At 42.7% G+C, this 22,659-nt stretch overlaps 2 protein-coding genes across 5 annotated transcripts in view; both read right to left on the bottom strand.

The window, feature by feature from the left end:
• The window catches only part of LOC109623345 (protein CBFA2T2), a 408,298-nt gene that overhangs the window by 171,779 nt on the left and 213,860 nt on the right, over positions 1-22,659 (bottom strand). For all 3 annotated transcript variants that reach the window (XR_003895409.2, XM_029865293.2, XM_029865291.2), the window contains exon 2: positions 941-1,019. Coding sequence is in view for 2 of the 3 variants with exons in the window: in XM_029865293.2 (XP_029721153.2) it covers positions 941-1,019 (79 nt within the window). In the remaining variant the exon portion in view is untranslated. The remainder of the gene's footprint in view (positions 1-940; positions 1,020-22,659) is intronic.
• LOC115271091 (uncharacterized) lies at positions 14,421-21,787 on the bottom strand. Of its 2 annotated transcripts, XR_009995705.1 has the most exons (7): positions 21,528-21,787; positions 21,406-21,472; positions 21,285-21,351; positions 14,796-21,229; positions 14,674-14,740; positions 14,553-14,619; positions 14,421-14,497 (listed from the first exon to the last, which is right to left on the bottom strand). XR_009995705.1 is itself a non-coding variant. In XM_062842877.1 (4 exons), exon 4 carries the CDS (start codon positions 21,118-21,120, stop codon positions 14,899-14,901), a length of 6,222 nt encoding a protein of 2,073 aa, XP_062698861.1. In that variant the 5' UTR covers positions 21,121-21,229; positions 21,285-21,351; positions 21,406-21,472; positions 21,528-21,787; the 3' UTR covers positions 14,506-14,898. The 2 variants fall into 2 exon arrangements, 1 of the variants encoding a protein (XP_062698861.1); XM_062842877.1 differs by lacking the exon at positions 14,421-14,497 and having other exon boundaries at positions 14,506-21,229.

Below are 22,659 nucleotides of genomic sequence, written 5' to 3' on the forward strand. Positions count from 1 at the left end.
ACACTCACTTTCACGTCGAATTCCGATTCTGGCCACAGACACATGTAGGTTTAGTTGGACTTTCTCAATGTTTGTTCTAATATAATTTATGAAACTGAAATGAAGACTATGTTCGAATGCTGAGATGTACTAATCAAAAAAAATTAGATAATTTCCTTAAGACTCAATGTATAGTAATAGTTTCTTTGTAATAAAACAGCAATTTGAAAAGATTAAGAATAACTGTTCTAGCCCCCACATGAGTATATCTACTGTATATGTACCATTTTCATCCACCTTTCCCAACTAAAATACTTTCCCACCCTGCCATTCATAACCACCTCCCCAGACTAATAGCAGTTATAAATCGAATCAGAAGGTGGTTGATGAATGCTAAATTTATTTTCTCGTTATGTCAATAAACGCGCGAGAACCACCCACCATCTCCCATCTTCCCATCAAATGATACCACCGCACCATCGTCATCACAACCACGACTGGATTCGTGACGACGGCCGAAGACCATATGCCATTGGATCGACTTTTTCTCGCGTGAAATCAACAGCTGTTTGCCGCCGTGGAAATGGTCTCATTCCACGATGGTATACCTAATCGACTGCGACTGGCTGCCGTGTGGATTGCATATCTAGATTGTAGACTGGATGTTACAACTATTGGGGCAATCTATGTTTAATATTGTAGTGGAAAAATACAAACTTCGACGTTCCTTTGGTCCTTTTAACGAGTAAGGTGAATAGATAGAAAATGCTACAATGTAAGTCAATCCATCATGGAAAAAGTGACGAGCCAGTGCAGTTGTTGAAAAATGAAATGCCACATGTTTAACTTGACGTCATCATCTTTAATTGGACAAGTAATAACACCTTCAACGCAATACCTTTCATAAAAGCATCAGACGATGTCCCCACCTAAAGTAGCAAATAATCGTAAATCTTCTTACCTTTCACCTTGCGACTGCTGGTGTCGTATGTGTCTTTGTCAGGTATTTCCTCCTTGATTGCTTTCGCGTCTAGCGCCATCTGGAAATAGAAAAACATGACCGGAAAACAAAACACCAATTACCATCAAGTGCCACACGAAAAAGAAAAAAAAACACGGTTCGCACAGGGCGAAATTATAAAAATTGATTAATTCTTCAGCTGCACCACCATTGCTGATGACGACGATCCCACGGTGTGTCGTCCTGTCCTGTATCCCATCTCCAACCATCATCGGGGCATCGCATAAACAACAACCATGTCGACGGGAATGTAGGTATAGAGCAAAAAAATATATATCGCAAGCAATGCCGCCGCAACCCAAACCGATTAAATTGACATTCAACCCCTTTTTGCAATTAGAAAACCTGTCAGCGACACGTTCGGCCAGCACCACACCGCCGCCATGCTGCGATATCGCACGCTTGCCTACTAACACAAACAGCTCCCTGTCGCGTCCCAGCCGAGCCGTCTCGGGCCGCATGCAAACAGTCGAAAAAGTGTTTGCACCTACACCCCTGTCCAAATAGGGTTGGGCGGTATTTTGGGAATGTTCAGAATTACTATTTTCTCGTTTTTTTTTCTTACTAGATAACATTCATTTCGTGCACTTCCTACTTGATTTAACAGTTTATAGCATATACACTGTTAAATCAAGTAGTAAGTGCTTAAAAGTGAGTGACCTTTTCTATACACTGACTTACATACACACATACACTCCCGTGCAAAAGTTTGGGGTCACCCCCTCAAAAACATGGAAATGTTTTTCGGTCATATCTCAGTTATCTTTCATTTAATCCACTCTTTCTTATACTCTTTCGAAAGATAAAGAGTTAGATTTGATTCGTAGGTACTTTTCACAAATTTCATATGAAATTTTTAGTATGAAAAGTTTACCTAAACTTACATGTTTTTCCTAAATCTGTACGAAAAATTGTTTTCCGTGTAATTCAAAATTGGATCGACCAAATTTCAAAATTAAAGTTGCATTAGAACCCTTTTTCTATCCTCTTTGAGAGCCATTCATTAGAATTTATAGGAAAAATTCATAACACAATTTAAATGATCGAGTTAGGTTTACAAGTCACCGTGCAAAAGTTTGGGGTCACCTTTCAAATGAAGTCTGAGTCGGATTTTTATTCAAATCGTCATTGTTTTTGGTGCAACTCCAATTCCATCTTTGATATTTGAATGGCAAGACACAGAAATGTTTATGAATTGTTCATATAACAAAGTTAAGGTAGAGAATGGGGTATAAAATACATACTAAATCAGCTAAGTTCGTTATATAAAGTGCGGAAGAGGATAGAAGTGAGATTAAAATGACTAATTCGTGAACTCTACCCTATATAACTGTATGTGTTAAAACCACAAATATACCATTAACCCAAAATCCATAACAACGAATGCCATTTCTCGGAATGTACTATTACATTCGAGATTTTGGGTTTTGGTGCAAAGCAAAGGGATAATTTTTTGATAAAAATGCAATTTAAAATTAAATATGTAACATTCCTGAAACTTATGGATTTTGGGGTAATGGTATGTTCGTGGTTATAACACTTACAGTTATATAGGGTAAAATTCACGAATTAGTCATTTTAATTTCACTTCCATCCTCTTTCGCACTCAATATAACGAACTTAGCTGATTTAGTATGGATTTTATACCCCATTCTCTACCTTAAATTAGTCTAGAACTTAGTTTATGAACATTTCATAACCATTTTTGTGTCTTGTCATTCAAATATCAAAGAAGGAATTGGAGTTGCACCAAAAACAATGACGATTTGAATAAAAATCCGACTCAGACTTCATTTGGAAGGTGACCCCAAACTTTTGCACGATGCAGCATACTTAGGGGTGACCCCAAACTTTTGCACGGTGACTTGTAAACCTAACTCGATAATTTAAAATATGTTATGAATTTTTCCGCTAAAATCTAATGAATGGCTCTCAAAGAGGATAGAAATAGGGTTCTAATGCAACTTTAATTTTGAAATTTGGTTGACCCAATTTTGAATTACATGGAAAACAATTTTTCGTACAGATTTAGGAAAAACGTGTAAGTTTAGGTAAACTTTTCATACTGAAAATTTTATATGAAATTTGTGAAAAGTACCTACGAATCAAATCTAACCCTTTATCTTTCGAAAGAGTCTAGGAACGAGTGGATTAAATGGAAGATGACTGAGATATGACCAAAAAACATTTCCATGTTTTCGAGGGGGTGACCCCAAACTTTTGCACGGGAGTGTACACACTTTGAGCCCTTTCTGACTACACAACTGGCCTTCACCCAAAAGGCTTTGTTACGGGGGACCGATCGTAATCTTCCCTTGGTTTATTGGTATAAGTGACTCGACTTTCCGAGCCTTCTATGGGAAATTCGTTTTTCTGTGAACATTCGGCTTTCAGTACACTTTAGTGTAGGAGAAAAGCTAAACATAGTTTGCCCACAAAGTGAAATAAATCTCAACACTGTCGTTTACAAATTCCTCAAGCTTCTGATAAAATATTGGATCATATGACAAAAAACCCTAATTAATCCACCTATCGGTGATGGCGCCTTTCTCGTGTCTTTGAAAACCCATTTCAACAAAACTCAAGTGACATGTTGATGAATATCGCACTTTCATACGTTTAACAGATATCCATTTCATTGCACCAGAAATCATATCGTTTTTCTGGCTCTCAATATTTGATCCTCAAACTCTTGAAAAAAAGCCGCAATCTTGATTTTAGCGCCATGTTGACTTAAAGGCATCTTGGAAATTCTGGTCATCATTTTTTTTTATCTCCAGACTTCTTTCCTATAACAGATATGCCCATAATGAATGATTTTAGAGACTAAAACTCCATTAAACAGCCAGCATCTTGAATTTTAAGCCCTCATCTTGGATATTCTGGTCGCTATTTTTGAACTCCGGACATTTTTCTCATACCAAATATCAAGGTTGCGACCATTCATTTGCAAAGATTCACATTCATTTGCTATTATCTCAGTTCAGAAGCATGCTATCAAAAAACAATGTGTGGATGAATTTAACCTTGTAATTTTATCTGAAAGTTTGCCGAATTGGGGTCGCACACGCATACCAAAGTCGTGAGCGACCTGTGAAGGCAACTCTCCACGTGGTGAATGTAAATTACATTCACGCTGTGGAGAGTTGCCTTCACAGCTCGCTCACGACTTTGGTATGCGTGTGCGACCCCAATGTTATTCGGCAAACTTTCAGATAAAATTACAAGGTTAAATTCATCCATACATTGTTTTTCGATAACATGCTTCTGAACTGAGATAATAGCAAATGAATGTAAATCTTTGCAAATGAATGGTCGCAACCTTGCCAAATATACCCATAATGCTTGGTTTAAGCGCCTAAAACTCCTTTGGAATGGAGTTGGAATTGAATGTTAAGCCGCCATCTTGGATTTTAGACCGCCATGCGTTCTTGTACATTCTGGTCGCCATTTTAGGAGTTCAGACATATTCCGCATATACTCGTATTGCATGGTTATAGACCCTAAAACACCATTAAATAGCCACCTTCTTGAATTTGGAGCCGCCATCTTGAATATTCGGCTGCCATCTAGGCTGCCATCTTGAATTTTGGGCCTACATCGTGGAATTTCAGGTCTCCAGTGTTGGTTTCTGTACAACATTCGCCAACCATCCTAAAGGTAAAAATCGCCACAGTTTGATGTGTCGCATGATGGAGCTTGGTTCAGTGTTGTATACGGCCAGTTATACCGGTGCTTGTCCAGGTCACTGAAATGGTTATAGGTCTGGAACGCCTAGCAAACAATGCGGTATAATTTTAGTTCGATTCGAGCTATAATTCGAAAATCGGCCAATGGGAAATGCCCTAAAAGTATGTGTGTGCACAGACACACATACATACACACATACAGACATCATCTCAATCCGTCGAACTGAGTTGATTGATATATGTGACTTGACCCTCAGAGCCTTCTATCGAAAATTAGTTTTTCGAGTGAACATATAGCCTTTCAGTATACTTCGGTGTACGAGAAAGGTAAAAAGTAGTCAACTTTGTGTTCAAAAGGAGATCTCAACGGTGATACAGAAGTATTCAGAAGCATTTCAGGGAATGTCAATGTTTCTCAGGGGCGTCTCAAGGGTTTCAGGCTCAGCCTCAGGAATATTCAAGGGACTCGCAGGAGAATTCGGAGGGGTTTTTCATGGTATAACAGTGGTATTATATGGGACTTCAGGAAGTTACAGAGTATTTCAGGGGCTTAAGGAGTCTCAAAGCCAAATCAGGGTACATCAGAGGGCTCAGGGGGATTTCAGGGGGGCTCAGGGACGTTTTAGGGAGCTCCAAGGGATTTCAGGTGAGTATTTGATGGCTCAGGTCAGGGTATTTCACGGAATATCAGGGGGTTTCTGAGGGTTTCAAGGGTCTCAGGGGCGTTTCAGAGTAGGGGTCGTTCAAATATGACGTCCATCATTTAGGGGGGAGGGGGGCCTGAGAAAGTGTGACACGCCATGTATAAGGTATACAAAAAAGCGTGACAGTGGGGGGAGGGGGGGTCTAAAAATCCGGAAAAATGATGGACGTCATATTTGAATCGACCCGTAGGGGTCGCAGATGTCATAAAATCTAGTCAAAAAATTCCAGTTAGAAAAAAAAAATAAACATATAGAAAAAAATATAGAAAGTTGTATGAAACTGTTTTTTGGAACTATTGTTTAGCTTCTGCGCAGTTTCACAGGCAGTAGCAGGGTCAGTCTAAATAAAACAGGTACAACATTACATGTACCAAAATCAGAAAGATAGCTGCTAGGTGAAAACATGGTGATTATGGTATCATGGGAATCTGAAAACTGATAAAAAACAAACAAGAAGCCCAGAAATATTTTTTTTAAAGTAAATCCATTTCAAAAATTCAACGTTCCTAGAACCAATTATTGCTATGATATCCTGCGATATCATCTTATAATATATCGGTCCTTGGATTTTAATGTTTGTGTTTATTTCCATTGCATATTAGCTATTCTAATGACCGGATTTCAGCACTCCGGAAGAGATTTCCTAGTACACGGTCAGAAAATTCACTCATTTTCGAGCTAAAGTGGGACAACTCAAAATTGAGTAAATTTTTTTTCCAGCGATAGCGCTGGCCCAAGTGCGAAAATCTCATCAGTTTAACCCTTTCGGGACGGATGGGTCATATTAGCCCACCTTATATGATGAGCTGTATAAAATCGAGGACAATAGATAGCTGTATGGTTTCTTTGGCAAAGTTGTACCGCCAGATGAGAACAATTAGGGAAAAATGTTATGGATCATATTTAGTTACTCCAGAACATCCCAGGGATCCAGAACATCTGGTGATTTTCAGTTCTAAGAGAATGCTCTCGAATCTAATGAGCATCGAGCATTTCAACCATTGTTTACTCCTACATATATCCAACCGTGTTCTATAAGCCTGCGTCCATCATGAATATTGTAGTCACGTGGATATGAGATGTTCTATGTTCTCCAAATCATCCGAAACTTCAGCCAAAATGGTCTATCAGATCAACCAAGGTATCGGTAGTATCTTTGGATATTCTATTCATCAAGATAGGTTCTGTGAAGCTTTACGCAGTACAACCAATTTAATTTCCAACAAATTAAATATTTAAAGTTCTCCAAATCATCCTGGAGATCAGGTCGCATGATCTACCTCAACAACCAGAACATTGTATATGCCTCCGGCTAACGAGACATACCCAATCAGGTTCTACAAATCAAGATGAAACATTCATGAATAATGTTGATGCGTGTAAGACATACTAGGTTCATTTATGGCATCCGAAACTTCCGGTCAAGTGATCTATAAGATCAACCGAAGCATTCACATTTACTTCACCAGTACCACGTATCCATTTATGCTCAATGAGCCCATGCGCAGCATTACAGGTATTTTTTTTGTAATCTTGATGATCTAGGTTCTCCAAATCATCTTGGAGATGGGGCCATATGATCTACCACAACAACCAGAGCTCTGTACGTGATTCCAGCTAACGAAATATACCTTTGCATCTTCTGCAGTACAAGATGAATGATTTATGATTAATATTGATTTGTAAAAGATATTGACCTAACTATTATCCGGAACTTCATGTCAAATGACACTTTAGTTTAGTGATTTTATACACAGTACTACAGCTTGTTTTGCATTTTATAGGTTTCCAATTTATCCTAGAAATCTGGTCATGCAAGTTTTCTGTATGTCCTACGTTAACAAGACGTGTCCAAACTTCTCCTGCAAAGAAAGATGGATCGTTTGTGACTTTGATATCTGTATTCTATCTCTTCTGAAACTTCAGGTCATCTCAATAAGTCAGAAAAAGCACTCACATTTCCTTCAGCAATATAACGTATCGAATTATGTTTCTAGAGTCCACATTGCATTGTAGATATTTTTTAGCAATTTAGATGTTCTAGGTTCTATATACTTATGTACATATATGTCCATGACAAGTGAGGCAATACTTACTTGTTTCTTCAAAGCAAGATGAATCATTCTTGATTAATGTTGATGTGTGTAAGACATTCTAGGTCTTTTAGTCTTATCCGTAATTTAAGTTCTAATGGTCCTTAAGATCAAAACATCGAAGCACTCACATTTCGTTTTACTATATTATTTTTGCAACTCGGCACTATAATATTCTATTTTATACTTGCCATTTTGGTGAGATAACGACCTACTTTTCCGCACGATACCAAACAATTGCATTATGGCTCATAATGCAACTCATTTCGGCTGCATTATGAACCGTAATGAAATTGTTTGATTGACAACCTCAGTCTGACCGCAGTTTCCACGGCTAGAGCTTGACAATCTGTGACGGTTACAGCACGGTTATGCTTGATCCAAATTTTTATGTCTTGCACGTGTCGTTGCGTGTGCGTGACAGTAGTTTGACACATTTCCCATGGGAAAACTGTCAAAAAAAAACGCAAACCTGGACGGAACGGACGCTATGATAAATGTACAATTCGTGCTGTAAAAATCATCATTTTGCAACTCGTTACATAAATAACTATTATCCACTCTTGTTCAGTGAATATATACGCAGGAACTTATGGATTTTTTATTTGAAATTTAGAAGTTATGTGTTCTACGAACCACCGTAGAAATCAGGTCATACGATCTACCGCAACAGCTAGTTTATAGTACATACAAGTTTATAGATTTCCTCGGCAAGCGAGATATAGCCTTACTGGTTCTACAAAGCAAGATCGACCATTCATAGTTTTGATTTTGATGTGAGTCAGATATTCCAAGTCATTCATTATCATCTTCAGGTCAACCAAGTCAGGGGTAGTTCCTTTATTTTATATCACAGATATGTACAATCATTTAGTGAGTTTAATCCTATTTATGCATTAGGTAATGCACACCTCGCTAGCGTAGTGTACGGGCAGCGTGAATGACTGGATTAAAATGATCTCAATGCACGAATAAGGTTCAACGCAGCACCATTCACCGTCTTCGAAAAAAAATCGTACGGACTGAACCACTTAATACTAATTTACAATTATTTATAACTAAACAATTCTTCTTATTCGATTTTTAAAAACAGTTTTGGACATATCGAAGTCGAATTCTTCAGAAACAACATTGAATGCGCGAATACAAGAAACAATCGGATTATTATAACCATAATTAGAGTGGTGGAAAGGGACAACGAACATGGAGACATGTAGAAGTTGCCGCGGAGGAACGTAAAAAGGAATTTGTTCTAGAATAGTAGGACAATCAATGATACCGGTTAGAATGTCAAAGACAAGAAGACGTTGCAACTCTACACGCCTAACCGACAGCAGTTCCAAGCTAATCAATTTACAACGATCTGAGTAGTCAGGGAGATTGTTTGGGTCATTCCAAGGGAGTAAACGTAGCGCAAAACGAATGATTTTTTTCTGCACGCGTTCAATGGATAGTGTCGGTGCGGCGTAATAAGGAGACCAGACAGGGGCAGCATACTCGATGATGCTTCGCACTAAACTGCAATAGAGTGTTTTCAAGGCGTAGATGTCAGTGAACTCAAAGGCATGACGCCAGATTAGCCCTAGCACTGAGAAGGCTTTAGCGGTAGTAATTCGCACGTGCTCATTGAACCGTAACATAGCATCAAGAGTAACTCCAGATCACATATAAAGGTAACACGCTCCAGGTTTGTAGATTCTATACTGTACTGGTTACGAACGGGATTGTTTGCGCGAGTGAAGGATATGACTTTACATTTTGCGTAATTAATACGCATACCATTGTCGCTACACCAGACTAATAAGGCATTGATGTCCTCTTGCAAAGCGTCGCAATCGACCGGCGAACATATAACGCGATAGAATTTTAGGTCGTTGAAAGGAGTAAGCACAACTCGGTCATAAATGTGTTAAATAACAGTGGACCCAACACGCTGCCTTGAGGAACTCCGGATGTAATGTTAAGTTGACGGGACCTTGCAGAGTTGACAACTACGTGGGCCGAACGACCGGTGAGATACGAGAAGACCCATTCCGAAAGCCAGTCAGGATAGCCGATGCGTTTGAGTTTTTCGATTATCAAAATATGAGGCACCGTATCGAATGCTTTTGCAAAGTCGACGTACACTGCGTCCACTTGTTTTCCAGCTTCCATTTCGTTAATCAGTGAAGGAACGTAGCACATCAGGTTAGTTGACGTTGAGCGGCGAGATTAAAGGCGCGGCAACAGTGTAGAGAACATTATGCATCAGCTTTTCAAAAACTTTGCTCAAGCAACACAGAATGGATACACCACGATAATTTTCAACTTGGTTCACATTTTCTGATTTGTGAATGGGAACGATGGTTGCAATTTTCCAAACGGAAGGGAATGTCCTTTCACTAAGCGATCGATTGAAGAGAAGTGTTATAGGGATTACGAGTTCAGCTGCGCACTTTTTTAGAAGCAGTGGTGGTATGCCGCCCGTTCCGGATCCTTTCTTGGAGTCAAGGGTACACATAACATTAAGCACATCTTCCGGAGGTGGTCCAGGGGTTCGAAGTCGGCTTCGTAGGTCATACCGGTGCCCTGCGGTCGAGATCGACCCTTACAGCGATTAAGTGGCCGCGGAGAGGAAGTCCCGGTAGCGGTGCTGTCGTGGCGTCGGTCTACTGGGTTGGATCCGAGCCCGCGGTTGGAAAGGGGTCCCCGGCAAGGGTCGGGGCAGGTGGAGACCCTGCTGTCAGCAACCTTCGGGTGCATCTGATAGGGCCTGAAAGGTAGTGATACCCTTCCTTTGCGGGCAGGTCAGATCGGGTTGCACGTGGGCATCAGTTCTTGATGTCTGCTAAGCAGTTGGGCGCGGGTGGGGTTTACCCTGCCCGCCTTCCGAGGACAAAGGGAGTGGCGAGGACCACTCGGGCAACTGGCTAAACGCCAGCATGCTACCGTGATGGACTCTCCAGAGCGAGTCATCGATGTTCGTTGCTGCTAGGCTACGGCAGCTAACCTTGTGGGTGCGATATGCACTAGCCCCTCTCTGAAGCACCTTCTTGGTTGTTCCGGAGAGACGTAGGGTTTGGCGACCATAGGAATGTGTTTTAGTGGGTCGAGGGGAGAGCAGTCCTGGCTTTTACTAGTGTTGTAGAAGACGGCCTTAACCTCACACTATCCGGACCTTCCTGTTCGGGTGTCTGTTGAGCAGATTTATCCCCCTATGGTTCAGAAGAAGAAAAAACATCATTCGGAGAAAACTGGATAACTGGAAAGTTGATATTGTACGAAGGGATATGCGAAAAACAGTCTTGGCGAGGTACGGGAGACGATTTGCAGAAAACATTCTCGAAGAATTCAGCGAACAGGTTAGCGGCTTCACCATTACAACTAGCCCGGTTTTCGCTGTAGGTAATGTTGCAAGGGACGCGAGCCGAGAATTTCAGTGATTTCACGAAATCCCAGAAACGATTATGATCCTGCTTGACGCTGGCTTGAATCCCTGATATGTAACCATTGTAGGTAGATTGCAGAAGAGTTATGAGCATTCCTCAGTAAGTTACGAAAATGCCGCAACTCAGCAGTCCACCAAGGTTTGTTGAAAGCTGAATGAAGCGAACGTCGTCGTTTGCGTGGCACGTGTTCGTTGAAAATCTCGAATATCCTGTCGTAAAATGCGGTAGATAATGCATCAATCGTTCCGCACTGCGTGAGAAAGCTCCAATCAGCGTCCCTGAAAGCTGATTTCAATTGATCAAAATCACACCTGTTGAAGTCATGGCCGGTACTGTCAATATCCTTTTCAAGCATGGCTGGAACAGTTTCGCTCGCGTCAGTTCCACACACTTAGCACGCACATTCGCACATTTTCATGAATGTTTTAATGTATTGGAAACAAATACTATTTTACTGAAGGAAGAACCAAGCATCAAACAGCTTGATTTAGTGAGTTGACTTATTTTCATAATAATTGAGAAAATATAGTTATTTGATTCCAGTGTTGTCATTGCACTACGGATTCGGCTCAAATTTGTCCAGCGTAGAAGTATATTGCTTTCAGAGTGATACAGAAGAAACATGTTAAAAGTACATGTTTCTTCTGTATCACTCTGAAAGCAATATACTTCTACGCTGGACAAATTTGAGCCGAATCTGTAGTGCAACGACAACACTGGAATGAATGCTTTTTTATCAAAAAAATAATTCATAAAGATGATCATAGTAAAAAAAATTGCATGCTTTTTGCTCCATTGATGAAAGTTTTCGACTCTAGAGAATCTTGTTATCATTTATATTCAACACCTTTTTTGAAAATAACTGGATGTAAATTTCCGACATCATTGTTATGTAAAATTTGCAAAAGGTTGCATTGTTATTCGGAAGAACCTACCAATAACGAACTGTTTCGATTCCTTGGCCTGTTATGAAGTACAGCAATCAATCCAGTAATAATACCTAGAAGCGGTTTTCTGCATTTAACGATGCAGTTCGTTTATACTATTGACTGGATGTATAAAAATGTTTATTTAATATTTTCATGCCTTTTTGCTTTACAATTGACTATTATTCAAGAAATCGAGTCTCACTTGAGACTTTCATATCTAAACAACTTATGTTAATTGAGTTTAAATTTTGCCAGAATAATTGTTACTTTGGCTGCTGTAGCATGGCACATACTTTTTAATATCAAAAACGATGTACAATATATGAACAGTAGTTTTGTATATAGAGTACGAGTGCCATAAATAATCTCACGCTCCCATATTCATCCCACCGATTGATTCCGTTCTTTTTGGTTTCATGCGTGCTCACTCTTAACAAAAAATACAAAAATAAGAAACAAAACAAACAGCGCTTTAATCCTTTGTTTTTAGTAGGATGAAAATGGGAGCCACATGCTTAGTAAGGGAACCAATACCCTATTTCGATTTTCGGCAATCGAAAAGTTCATCTCGTTCAACAGCTGGCCGATTTTCTATAAAGTTATAATTATTATAACGAAAGATGACGTACTGAACAACAAAGCAAGGGTGGTTAAATTTGAACTCCTTCTTTTTATAGCCTTGTAATGTTGTCCGTTATATAAATTAAACAGTCCTTAATCAAGGCTTGAAGTTCCTTCAGTATCGTCAACGTTGAAAAATTAAAATCCTGTTTGAAAAACAAATCAAAAATTGATACCTACTTGAAACTATAGTTAAATTTAAAAACACTTTACTAATACTTTACTCTTGCAAAATAAAAAAATAAAAATTAATAACTACTTAAAGAAAAACTAGAAAGGACGAGCAAATTCCTTTTAATTCTACTACTGTGGACAGACAGGCCTATTTCGTCTGTGACTTAAAAACTTCTTTAGTGTCAAGTGCTCGATAAATATTTCAGATAAGCTAATCTCTTCCCATGATCAGCTATGATTATATATATTCAGTATACATATAAAATTTCGTAGGCTTTCATTGAAAGAGTGAATGATTTCGAAATGTGTGGTTCATCCGTGTGAAATAATTGCTAATTTATTACTTGCTGGTGAGATTCTGGGGAAAACACGAATTTTGAGGAGGACTTCCAAAGGGATTGCAGTTATCAATCCCTTTGGAATCGTAGGATCAAAGCCTGATACGATTGCGGCTCAGTCTACTTGAGAATTCGGTTATTATGGCAAGAAGCATTCCGGTGGGGATCATAAGAAAGTGCTGGTTAGGTTTAATAAAAAAAATGTTGAGAAATTCTGAAAGGGATTCTTGGAGTAACCCCTGAAAGATTTTTTCAAAATAATTCCGGAAACCTTTTTGAAATTGTTTCGAAAATGTCACAGAATCTCATAGGAATTTAGATTGTGATTACGGAATAACTCGAGATATTTATGGGATTTATTCAGGATTACTTCAGCAGTTTCATCTGGGATTCTTCCAGGAGTTCTTTCCAATATTCCTCCTGAAACTCCTTACGGGATACTTCCATAGATTCCTTCCCGGATTTTTTAATCCCTCCGAGATTCTTCCAGGGTTCCTCGAAACCTCCAGATAGTCTTTCCAAGATTATTCCATAAGTTCTTCCCAAGATTCTTCAAGGAATTCATTCCGAGATTCTTCCAGGAGTTTCTTCTGAGATGTCTTTAGAAGTTCAAGGAAGATTCCTTTAGAAATTTTTCCTCTCAGGTATACCTTCTGGAATTCCTCTAGAAATTCCTTTCTGAAGGAATTCTTGATTACTCCGGGAACATCTACCGGGATGCCTCCAGGACGTCTTAATAGCATTCCTCTAGAAGAGCCTAAATCGGGTCTTCTTACAAAACCTTTCGGGAGACCTCGGGGTTTTTTTTCTGAGATTACACCAAGTGGTCTTTCTGGAATTCCTACAGGAATTTCAACCACGATTTCTTCCGGAATTAGTTCAGAAGGTCTTTCCGATATACCTTCGAGAATTTATTCACAGATTCCAAGAGCCTCTCTCCTCTCCTCTTCTTGGCGTAACGTCCTCACTGGGACAAAGCCTGCTTCTCAGCTTAGTGTTCAATGAGCACTTCCACAGTTATTAACTGAGAGCTTCCTCTGCCAATGACCATTTTGCATGTGTATATCGTGTGGCAGGCACGAAGATACTCTATGCCCAAGGAAGTCAAGGAAATTTCCTTTACGAAAAGATCCTGGACCGACCGGGAATCGAACCCGTCACCCTCAGCATGGTCATGCTGAATACCCGTGCGTTTACCGCCTCGGCTATATGGGCCAAGAGCATTGATTGTATTGGCTCGGCAGTCAGTCCTATACTAGGAAAACTATTTTTTTTTTCACATCGACGTTTTGGTCCTAGTTTGGAGCGAGACAATTATTAAATGTTTGTATAAGACTGTAGAGCAAACATAATCAATATGCCAAGGATTTCCAGTTGAAATTTCATCCAATTATTTTCAAGGTTCTTTCAGGAATCCTTTCCGGAGTTCCTTCTGGATTCCTCCATGTTGCGTATGCAACAGATTAAAACGCAAATCCGTAACTTTAACGCGTTTTATTTCTCCGAACGGTTAAAAATTTCCTGGGGAAATAGTTTATTTAGTTTTAAGGTTACAAATAGTGCGACTAACACTTACGTTTCTGCGGCGTTCGTGTTCTATACCCGGATACTGATACACACGATTTATCAAGGTTTTCAGTGTCCTAAATGAAAAACAGTTTAACTATACTGAGAATTCACGAAATTTGCCGAATTACCTAAGCAACGAGATCTTAACGCGTAAACGTACTGCTCACGAATCTCGCATCTGACTTTGTAGCACACCTAGTTCAACAATAGTATTAGAAATCCTTCCACAATCTAATGAATTAAGATCTACCTGATAACGTTTCTTAATCTAAAGAAATTTCACGTTGGATATTTAGAGTACAATAGAATAATAAATTTAAAGAGGTTTTCACATTGAAATCGTTCTGCACTAGTTAACCCAATGACTTGCACGTTTTTCTTTCCTGCGGGGACGTCAAAATGCCGCTGTCAAACTGTGTGTCAGAGTCGCTGCCACCTTCACGTTGTCGGACAAGATGTTCAGTCGGCAGGTCTGCGATCAATGTGGTGTATGTTTGTACCGGTGCGGCGGCACACATTCGGTGTACGCAACAGTCCCCCCCAGTAGTTGGACTCTGGTCCGGCTCACTTCCGTTTGCACCGATGTCCAATACAGCTAACTTGGTCGCAGGTCTATCGTAGAATCCGGAAGCAGTCTGTACAACAGCCGAACGAACTTGCCCATCCGCTGAAGTCTTCACCGATACAACCCGTCCTTTGGGCCAGTGATTCCGTGCCAGATCAGGATCCGCTACTACGACAACGTCACCTACCGCAATAGGCTTCACTGGGTAGAACCACTTAGTTCGACGAGTGATTGTAGGCAAGTACTCTGTGACCCATCGTTGCCAGAAACGATTCGCCAGTGCCTCCGAAGATTTCCAGGATAGTTGAAGCGCAGTTGGACAATCCGTATACGGTACGAGCGGTTTGGATCCGTTCGACGATCCCAGCAAAAAATGGTTGGGAGTCAATGCCGGTGACGAACAGTCATCTACGGGAACGTGTGTCAAAGGACGACTGTTGACGATGTGCTCAACCTGAATTAAATAGCTTCGTAACACCTCCTCTGTAGGCACCCGCTGAGGTTTGATGATGGCTAGAACTTTCTTTACTGACCGGATGAGACGTTCCCAGCAGCCACCCATATGTGGGGACGCTGGAGGATTGAAAACCCACGATGTTGTCGGACTGTTGAATTCGGTCATCAGCTTGTTCTGATCTAGCGCCGTCACCGCAGCCGTAAGTTCCTTATCTGCGCCGACGAAATTTGTTCCACGATCACTTCTAATCTCTACAGGAGTCCCACGACGAGCGAAGCAGTTCCGTAGCGCCATAATGCAGGAACTTGTGTTCAGCGAAGCGGCTAACTCGAGATGTATCGCCCGGGTTGACAGGCAAGTAACAATCACACCCCAACGTTTCTCGTGTCGACGACCAATGAGGACGAGAAAGGGTCCAAAGAAGTCTACGCCGACGTAGGAAAACGGACGTACAAAGGCTGCTACTCGTGCTTTGGGAAGGGATCCCATCGCTGGTGGTTCCGGTCTCGCACTGCTGATCTTACATTGCTGACAGCTCCGACGAACCTGTTCACAAACTCTGCGTACTCGTGGGATGTAGAACTCTCGCCGAACTTCGTTTACGCAGGTTTCATGGCACTGATGCTGATAACGTTGATGCACATTGGCGACGATGAGACGGGTAGTGGGATGATCACGAGGAAGTACGATAGGATTTCGTTCACTTTCGTCCACAAAGTCACACTCTCCCAATCGACTGTGGATGCGCATCACTCCGCGATCATCGAGAAACGGGTTCAGCTTGAATAGGCTATCTGTCTTCTTCAGTCGTTTTTTTGATGAAATTGCTGCTAACTGCTCGCCGTACACGTCTGCCTGGGCTTGTCGAAACTGGAATGATTCCGCTGCGGAAAGTTCGTCTTGTGTGAGCGGTCCGAGGATCATTGACTCCTTCTTCTGTTTGCGTTTGATGTTCCCAATGAAACGATGAACGAAAGCTGTCACCCGTAGCAAACGTTGCCAGGACGAGTAATTTTCTGCCTGCAGAATGGTTCGTACTGTGCCTTCCATGTGGTACAGAAAGCTCGCACGGAGTTCGTTCGTAGTCTCGTCGGAATTCAGAGTTGAAGACGGCCATTCGCTTTTTGGATTCCATAGAAACGATGGACCTGTAAACCAACGGCTTGTTGGCTTGAGATCTGGTCTGCACTTCCATTTTGTACCATCATCTGCAACGTTGTGTTTCGTGCCAAGCCATCTCCACTCGGTGATGTCCGTTGCCTCCAGTATTTCGCCAACACGAAAGGCCACGAACTGCGAATAACGTCGGTGATCAGACTGTAACCAACACATGACGTCTCGAGCGTCCGTCCAGAAACAGCGACGATCAATTTTGATAGAATGACCCTCTGCAACGCTTTGTGCCAAACGCGTACCAATAACAGCTGCTTGCAGCTCCAGTCGTGGGATGGAGACGAACTTGAGAGGTGCCACTCTTGTTTTACTTCCGATTAGGGCACATTCGACGTAGCCATCCACTTCGAAGCGGAAATAAGACACGGCCGCGAAGCCACTTTCACTGGCATCGACGAAAGTATGGAGCTCCACAGTAGCATTGTCGATTCCTGCCACGTGTCGGAAATAACAACGAGGTATCTTGACGGACTCCAGCTCGGGAAGAATGCGTAACCAGGTCAACCATTTCTCCAGATGCTTTTCTTCGATCGGATCGTCCCACCCGGTCTTCGCTCTCCAGATCTCTTGTAGCAATACCTTCAAATACATCAGGTAATGCGCGATGAGTCCTAAGGGATCGTAGATAGCCATCAGTGTACGCAGTACATCACGCTTGGTGGGGTGCTTGGCACCGGACAGAAGCTCTCGGTTGCGGTCTGTACAGAGTTTGTAACTGAAGACATCCGACGTTGTGCTCCACCACATACCGAGAACCTTTTCCATGGCGAGCTCCGTATTCATTTCCATCGACTTTTCGGACTTAGGGTTCTCTCCGAGGGCCTCAAGTACAGCTGACGAATTCGACACCCAGTTCCGCATATGGAATCCACCTTCGTGATGGATGTATCGAACTTCCTTCGCTAACTGGATCGCTTCTTCCTCTGTATCAACGCTGGTCAACATATCGTCGACGTAGTGACGACGGCAGATAGCATCAACTGCGACGGGGTACTTTTCCTCGAATCGTGACGCATTTTCATTCAGCACATACAGCGCTGTACTGGGTGAACAGGTAGCGCCAAAAGTTACAACCTGCATCACGTAATCGCATGGCTCAGTTAGGTCCTCAGAATCACACCACAAGATCCGCTGACTGTGTTCGTCTGACGGTCGCATTCTTATCTGATGAAACATTTCGGCAACATCGCCACCGAGTCCGATCAACCGCTCTCGAAACTTGTATAGCACTGGCGGCAAAGCGTTTAGTTGGTCCGGTCCTTTCATCAGTACGGAATTGAGGGAAACATCACCGAGGGACGCAGCTGCATCAAAGACAATCCTGATCTTCCCCGGTTTGTTAGGGTTGAATACCGGAAAAATCGGCAAGTACCATGTGCGATCTCCAGTGGCACGACTCTCCTCAGGTGTCAACTTACGGATGTATCCCTTCTGCTCATAGTCCTGCATCTTCGCTCGCAGAGTTTTGGCTAACTGCGGCTCGCGTTCCATCCTCTTGGTCAGACAACGATGACGTCTCAATGCCATGGATCGATTGTTGGGTAGTCGCACGTCGTCGTATTTCCACAGTAGGCCTGCCTGGTATCTCCCGTCTTGAAAAGTCGTGACTTCGCGCAGCATCGCTAGAGCCCGCTCATCTTCCTTGGAGAGAAGCTGATTTTGTGGAGCGCTGATTCCCAGACTATCGAGAGCGAAGTAATTTTTTACTGCTTCGTGCAGGCTGTCATCCGTTCCGTGGAAATGTGAACAAATGTGGAAGCTGTGCGGGAGTCGTGGAATCGAATCTTTCACCGACGCATACGTGCCGTAGACCGTCCAGCCAAGACGCGTCTTCACTGCAACAGGTTCATCCAGCTTCCCCTCGCGATCATCCAAAATATGCATCACCCTTGCGTTGCTCACGCCGATCAATAACTTCGGCTGAACATTGGAGTAGGGTTCAATTGGCAAACCCTTTAGATGCGAATACTTGTCTGCCAGTTCTGCAGTAGGTAGCGATTGTGTCGGCAGCTTCAACTCCTTTACCGTGTAGACTTCCCGTAAAGTATGTAGACTGCTACCATCGTATGTGCCGGAGATGTTGAGGGAAACGATTGTGGCGTCTTTTTCATATCGGCAGGTATCAGCTGTCCACCGCAGGCACAGGGGGCTCTTCTCACCGTTCAGGTCCAACTGCTTCGCCAAACTTTCCTCCATCAACGTTAGAGACGATCCACTGTCCAGGAATGCATGGGTACGCAGCTCGATCCCATTGTTGTACAGCACAATCGGAATGTACTGGAATAGAGCATATTTGCTTCCTCCTCGATGTGTGTTGCAGGATTCGACGTCCCGTGACACCGGAGCAACGGCTTGTTGTAGCCCTTTGGCTTGACCGCGGGAACCAGACGATGATGTTTCCGGTTTGTCTTTGGCGTCGTTGTGCAGCAGCCGGTGGTGCTTGTACTGACAACCGCTTTTCCCGCACGGCTTTGCGGACTTGCACGGACCACGATGGTTGCCCAAACAGCTGCGACACAACTTGTGTTCCCGAAGTTCATCCCAACGAGCGGAAAGGCCAAACGACAGAAAACGCCCACACTTTTCTACTGCGGCACAACTTCCCTGGCAGATAAGACAAGCACGGTTCGTATCTAGTTGCTTCACTTTCGGAGTTGCTTCAGCATGTGCGTTCAAAAAACCATCATCCTTCCTGCCACGGCGCGATTTGTTATCGATAGCACCAGCGAACTGAGGCATCGTCACTGTGCTAGCTGCTTCTGCTAGCTTGTACAACCAGTCGCTGAACTCGGCTAATGTTACTGACTGAAGAGACTGTCGATGGGTCGCCCAATTCAGACGAATCATTGGAGGAAGTCGCTCTGTCAAACTGTGCAGAAGTGTGAGGTTGCATAGGTGCTCTTCCAGTTCACAAGCCTTGACTGTGGCCACCATGTTGCGAACGGCCAAAGCGAAGTCCACGAGTGTTCCAAGACGATCTGCTTTGGGAGCAGGTAGACTGTTGATCTTCTGCAGCAGCGAATGAACGATAATTTCTGGCCGACCGAAAAGCATCTTCAGAGTAGCGATAACTTGATCTAAGTTGCTAGGGTGCAACAGTTGGCATTTTACCGCTTCTAACGCCTTCCCTTTAAGGCATTTTTGTAGTCGGACCATGTTCTCCTCAGCTGTGAATCCGCAGAGGTGCGTCGTATTCTCGAACGAAGCGAAAAATAGGGGCCACTCCTCTGGTTCGCCGGTAAAGATAGGTAACTCCTTTGGGACTGCATGACGAGCGGCGATTTGGCTTTTGTTGAGCAGCGCCGTTCCTCCCACCACTGTAGGATCATCGTGAAAAGCCGACGGAAAGAAATCCTGAGCGGGTGGACGCAAACTACCCATAAGCGGAGCGAAAGCAGAATTGCGCGTTCGATGATTGTCACCGGGATGCGAGATTGCAGGCGCACTAGGATGATTGTCAGTCTGAGGTGGAATGAGCGTCGAAGCGATGGGACGGTGTACGGTTGGATCGGTTGGGTGCGAGCGAAAAGCCGAAAAATTCACTTGCCGGTCGACTTGCGATGTGGGAACCCCTGACACACTCGGTTGGTCATAATTCGGACGCTGAGGTTGCGATATTGGAACGAAAGGTGAAACAATTCTGTTCTGGAAAGTGGAACGTGGAGGCAACTGATTGTGACACACTGGTGAGGAGTGGAACACAGGTGGAAATCCGATGTTTCGATCTACCGGAACGTTTTCTTCATGCCCGCTCGGTGCATTCACGTTGACTGGAGTCTCCAACAACAACTGGAATCTACGACGCAGATATCGTTGCTCGATTGCTTCCTGCTGCTCCAAAAACTGAATTCGTAGGTCCACTGGCAGTCTATTCACAAGATGCACTTCATCTGCCACTTCCGGATCGACGATTTGCACTTCTGGAATCTCTGCCACTGGTGGCAGTTGGTTTTGCGGTCGAGGGGTACGCGGAAGCGGTGTCGGTGGGGGATTCATTTGCACTCCAGAAACACGAGGGCGCGGGGTTGGTGTTCGAGGAGAGGGCACTGGCGAAACTCTTGTTGGGGGGGCAATTGGCACTCGCGGGGACGCAAAGGGCGATTGAGGTGGTCGAAACGATTGCAGCTCACCTGTAACTACTGCTGGCGGGGTCGATGACAGTGGCAGCTGTAGAGCCGGATCTCTAGCTTCGGCGCAATCCGGGCAGCTCCATGAGCGGTTAGCCACATCTTCGTTGACTCCGACGCAGTTGAAGTGAAACCACTGCTTGCATTTATCGCAGCAGACCATTTCGCTGTCGTCCGGAAGATTGCAGAGCAGGCACGTCTGCTGGATGCTGTCCTCCGGCACTTGGTTGCGACGACGGTTCTTCCTTGGCATCGTGGATCGATCCGGTAAACGAAATTTTTAAAATGTTGCGTATGCAACAGATTAAAACGCAAATCCGTAACTTTAACGCGTTTTATTTCTCCGAACGGTTAAAAATTTCCTGGGGAAATAGTTTATTTAGTTTTAAGGTTACAAATAGTGCGACTAACACTTACGTTTCTGCGGCGTTCGTGTTCTATACCCGGATACTGATACACACGATTTATCAAGGTTTTCAGTGTCCTAAATGAAAAACAGTTTAACTATACTGAGAATTCACGAAATTTGCCGAATTACCTAAGCAACGAGATCTTAACGCGTAAACGTACTGCTCACGAATCTCGCATCTGACTTTGTAGCACACCTAGTTCAACAATAGTATTAGAAATCCTTCCACAATCTAATGAATTAAGATCTACCTGATAACGTTTCTTAATCTAAAGAAATTTCACGTTGGATATTTAGAGTACAATAGAATAATAAATTTAAAGAGGTTTTCACATTGAAATCGTTCTGCACTAGTTAACCCAATGACTTGCACGTTTTTCTTTCCTGCGGGGACGTCAAAATGCCGCTGTCAAACTGTGTGTCAGAGTCGCTGCCACCTTCACGTTGTCGGACAAGATGTTCAGTCGGCAGGTCTGCGATCAATGTGGTGTATGTTTGTACCGGTGCGGCGGCACACATTCGGTGTACGCAACACTCCAAAAACTCTATAAGAGATTCCTCCGGGAGGTCCATCTGAAATTTCTCATGGAATTTATTCAGCGATTCATCCGGGTAATCTTTCTGGAATTCAATAAAAAAAAATCTTGCGGGATTTCTTCAGGAACTTTTGCAACTGCTCCTCCTGGAACTCCTTTCAGGATTCTTACATTAACTCATTTCAGAAATTACTCTTTTTTCCACTTTCTGCAGATTCTTATGGAATTCCTCCAGAAGATCATTCTGAAATTTTTCTAGATGTTCGTAATCCTTGTGGGATTTATTACACAATTCAAGATTTTTTTTTAATAAATCTACTTAGTAGGAGTTCCTCTAGGGGTTCTTTCTGATTTCCCTACAAATATCTAGCCAATAGTTCTATCTGGGAATTGTTTCTGAGAACCTCAAAAGAAAAAAATCTGAAAATGTTCCAAAAAGTGGAATTATGTATAGAAAAAATGTCCAAAGAAATGTATTTAGGAACTTCTTGAGGAATATCAGAAGGAACTCCTGGAGGAATCTCAGAGAAAATTCCTTGAAGTTTTTCGGAACTCTTAGAGGAATCTCCTAGCGGAATGCCTTTCAAAATGTTAATCAACTTTCCCTTCGGAACGCTCCAGCTAGAGTTTCATTGGAATCTCATAATTCTCATTTTCACTCGAATCCCACTTATTAGCGCACATTTACAGGCGGGTGAATCACACATTTCGAATTCAATCAAGCTGCAATCCACGAAAGCCATCAAAAAGTTCCAAGACCACGAAGATTTTCAAGGACTTTGAAAATATTCTCATGGTAACCACGACATGCTGCTCCGCCAATTTGTCTGTGAGAGTGAACAGTTCA

Source organism: Aedes albopictus, chromosome 3 (assembly GCF_035046485.1).
Source record: "Aedes albopictus strain Foshan chromosome 3, AalbF5, whole genome shotgun sequence".
In the NCBI taxonomy this organism is placed as follows: Eukaryota; Metazoa; Arthropoda; class Insecta; order Diptera; family Culicidae; genus Aedes; species Aedes albopictus.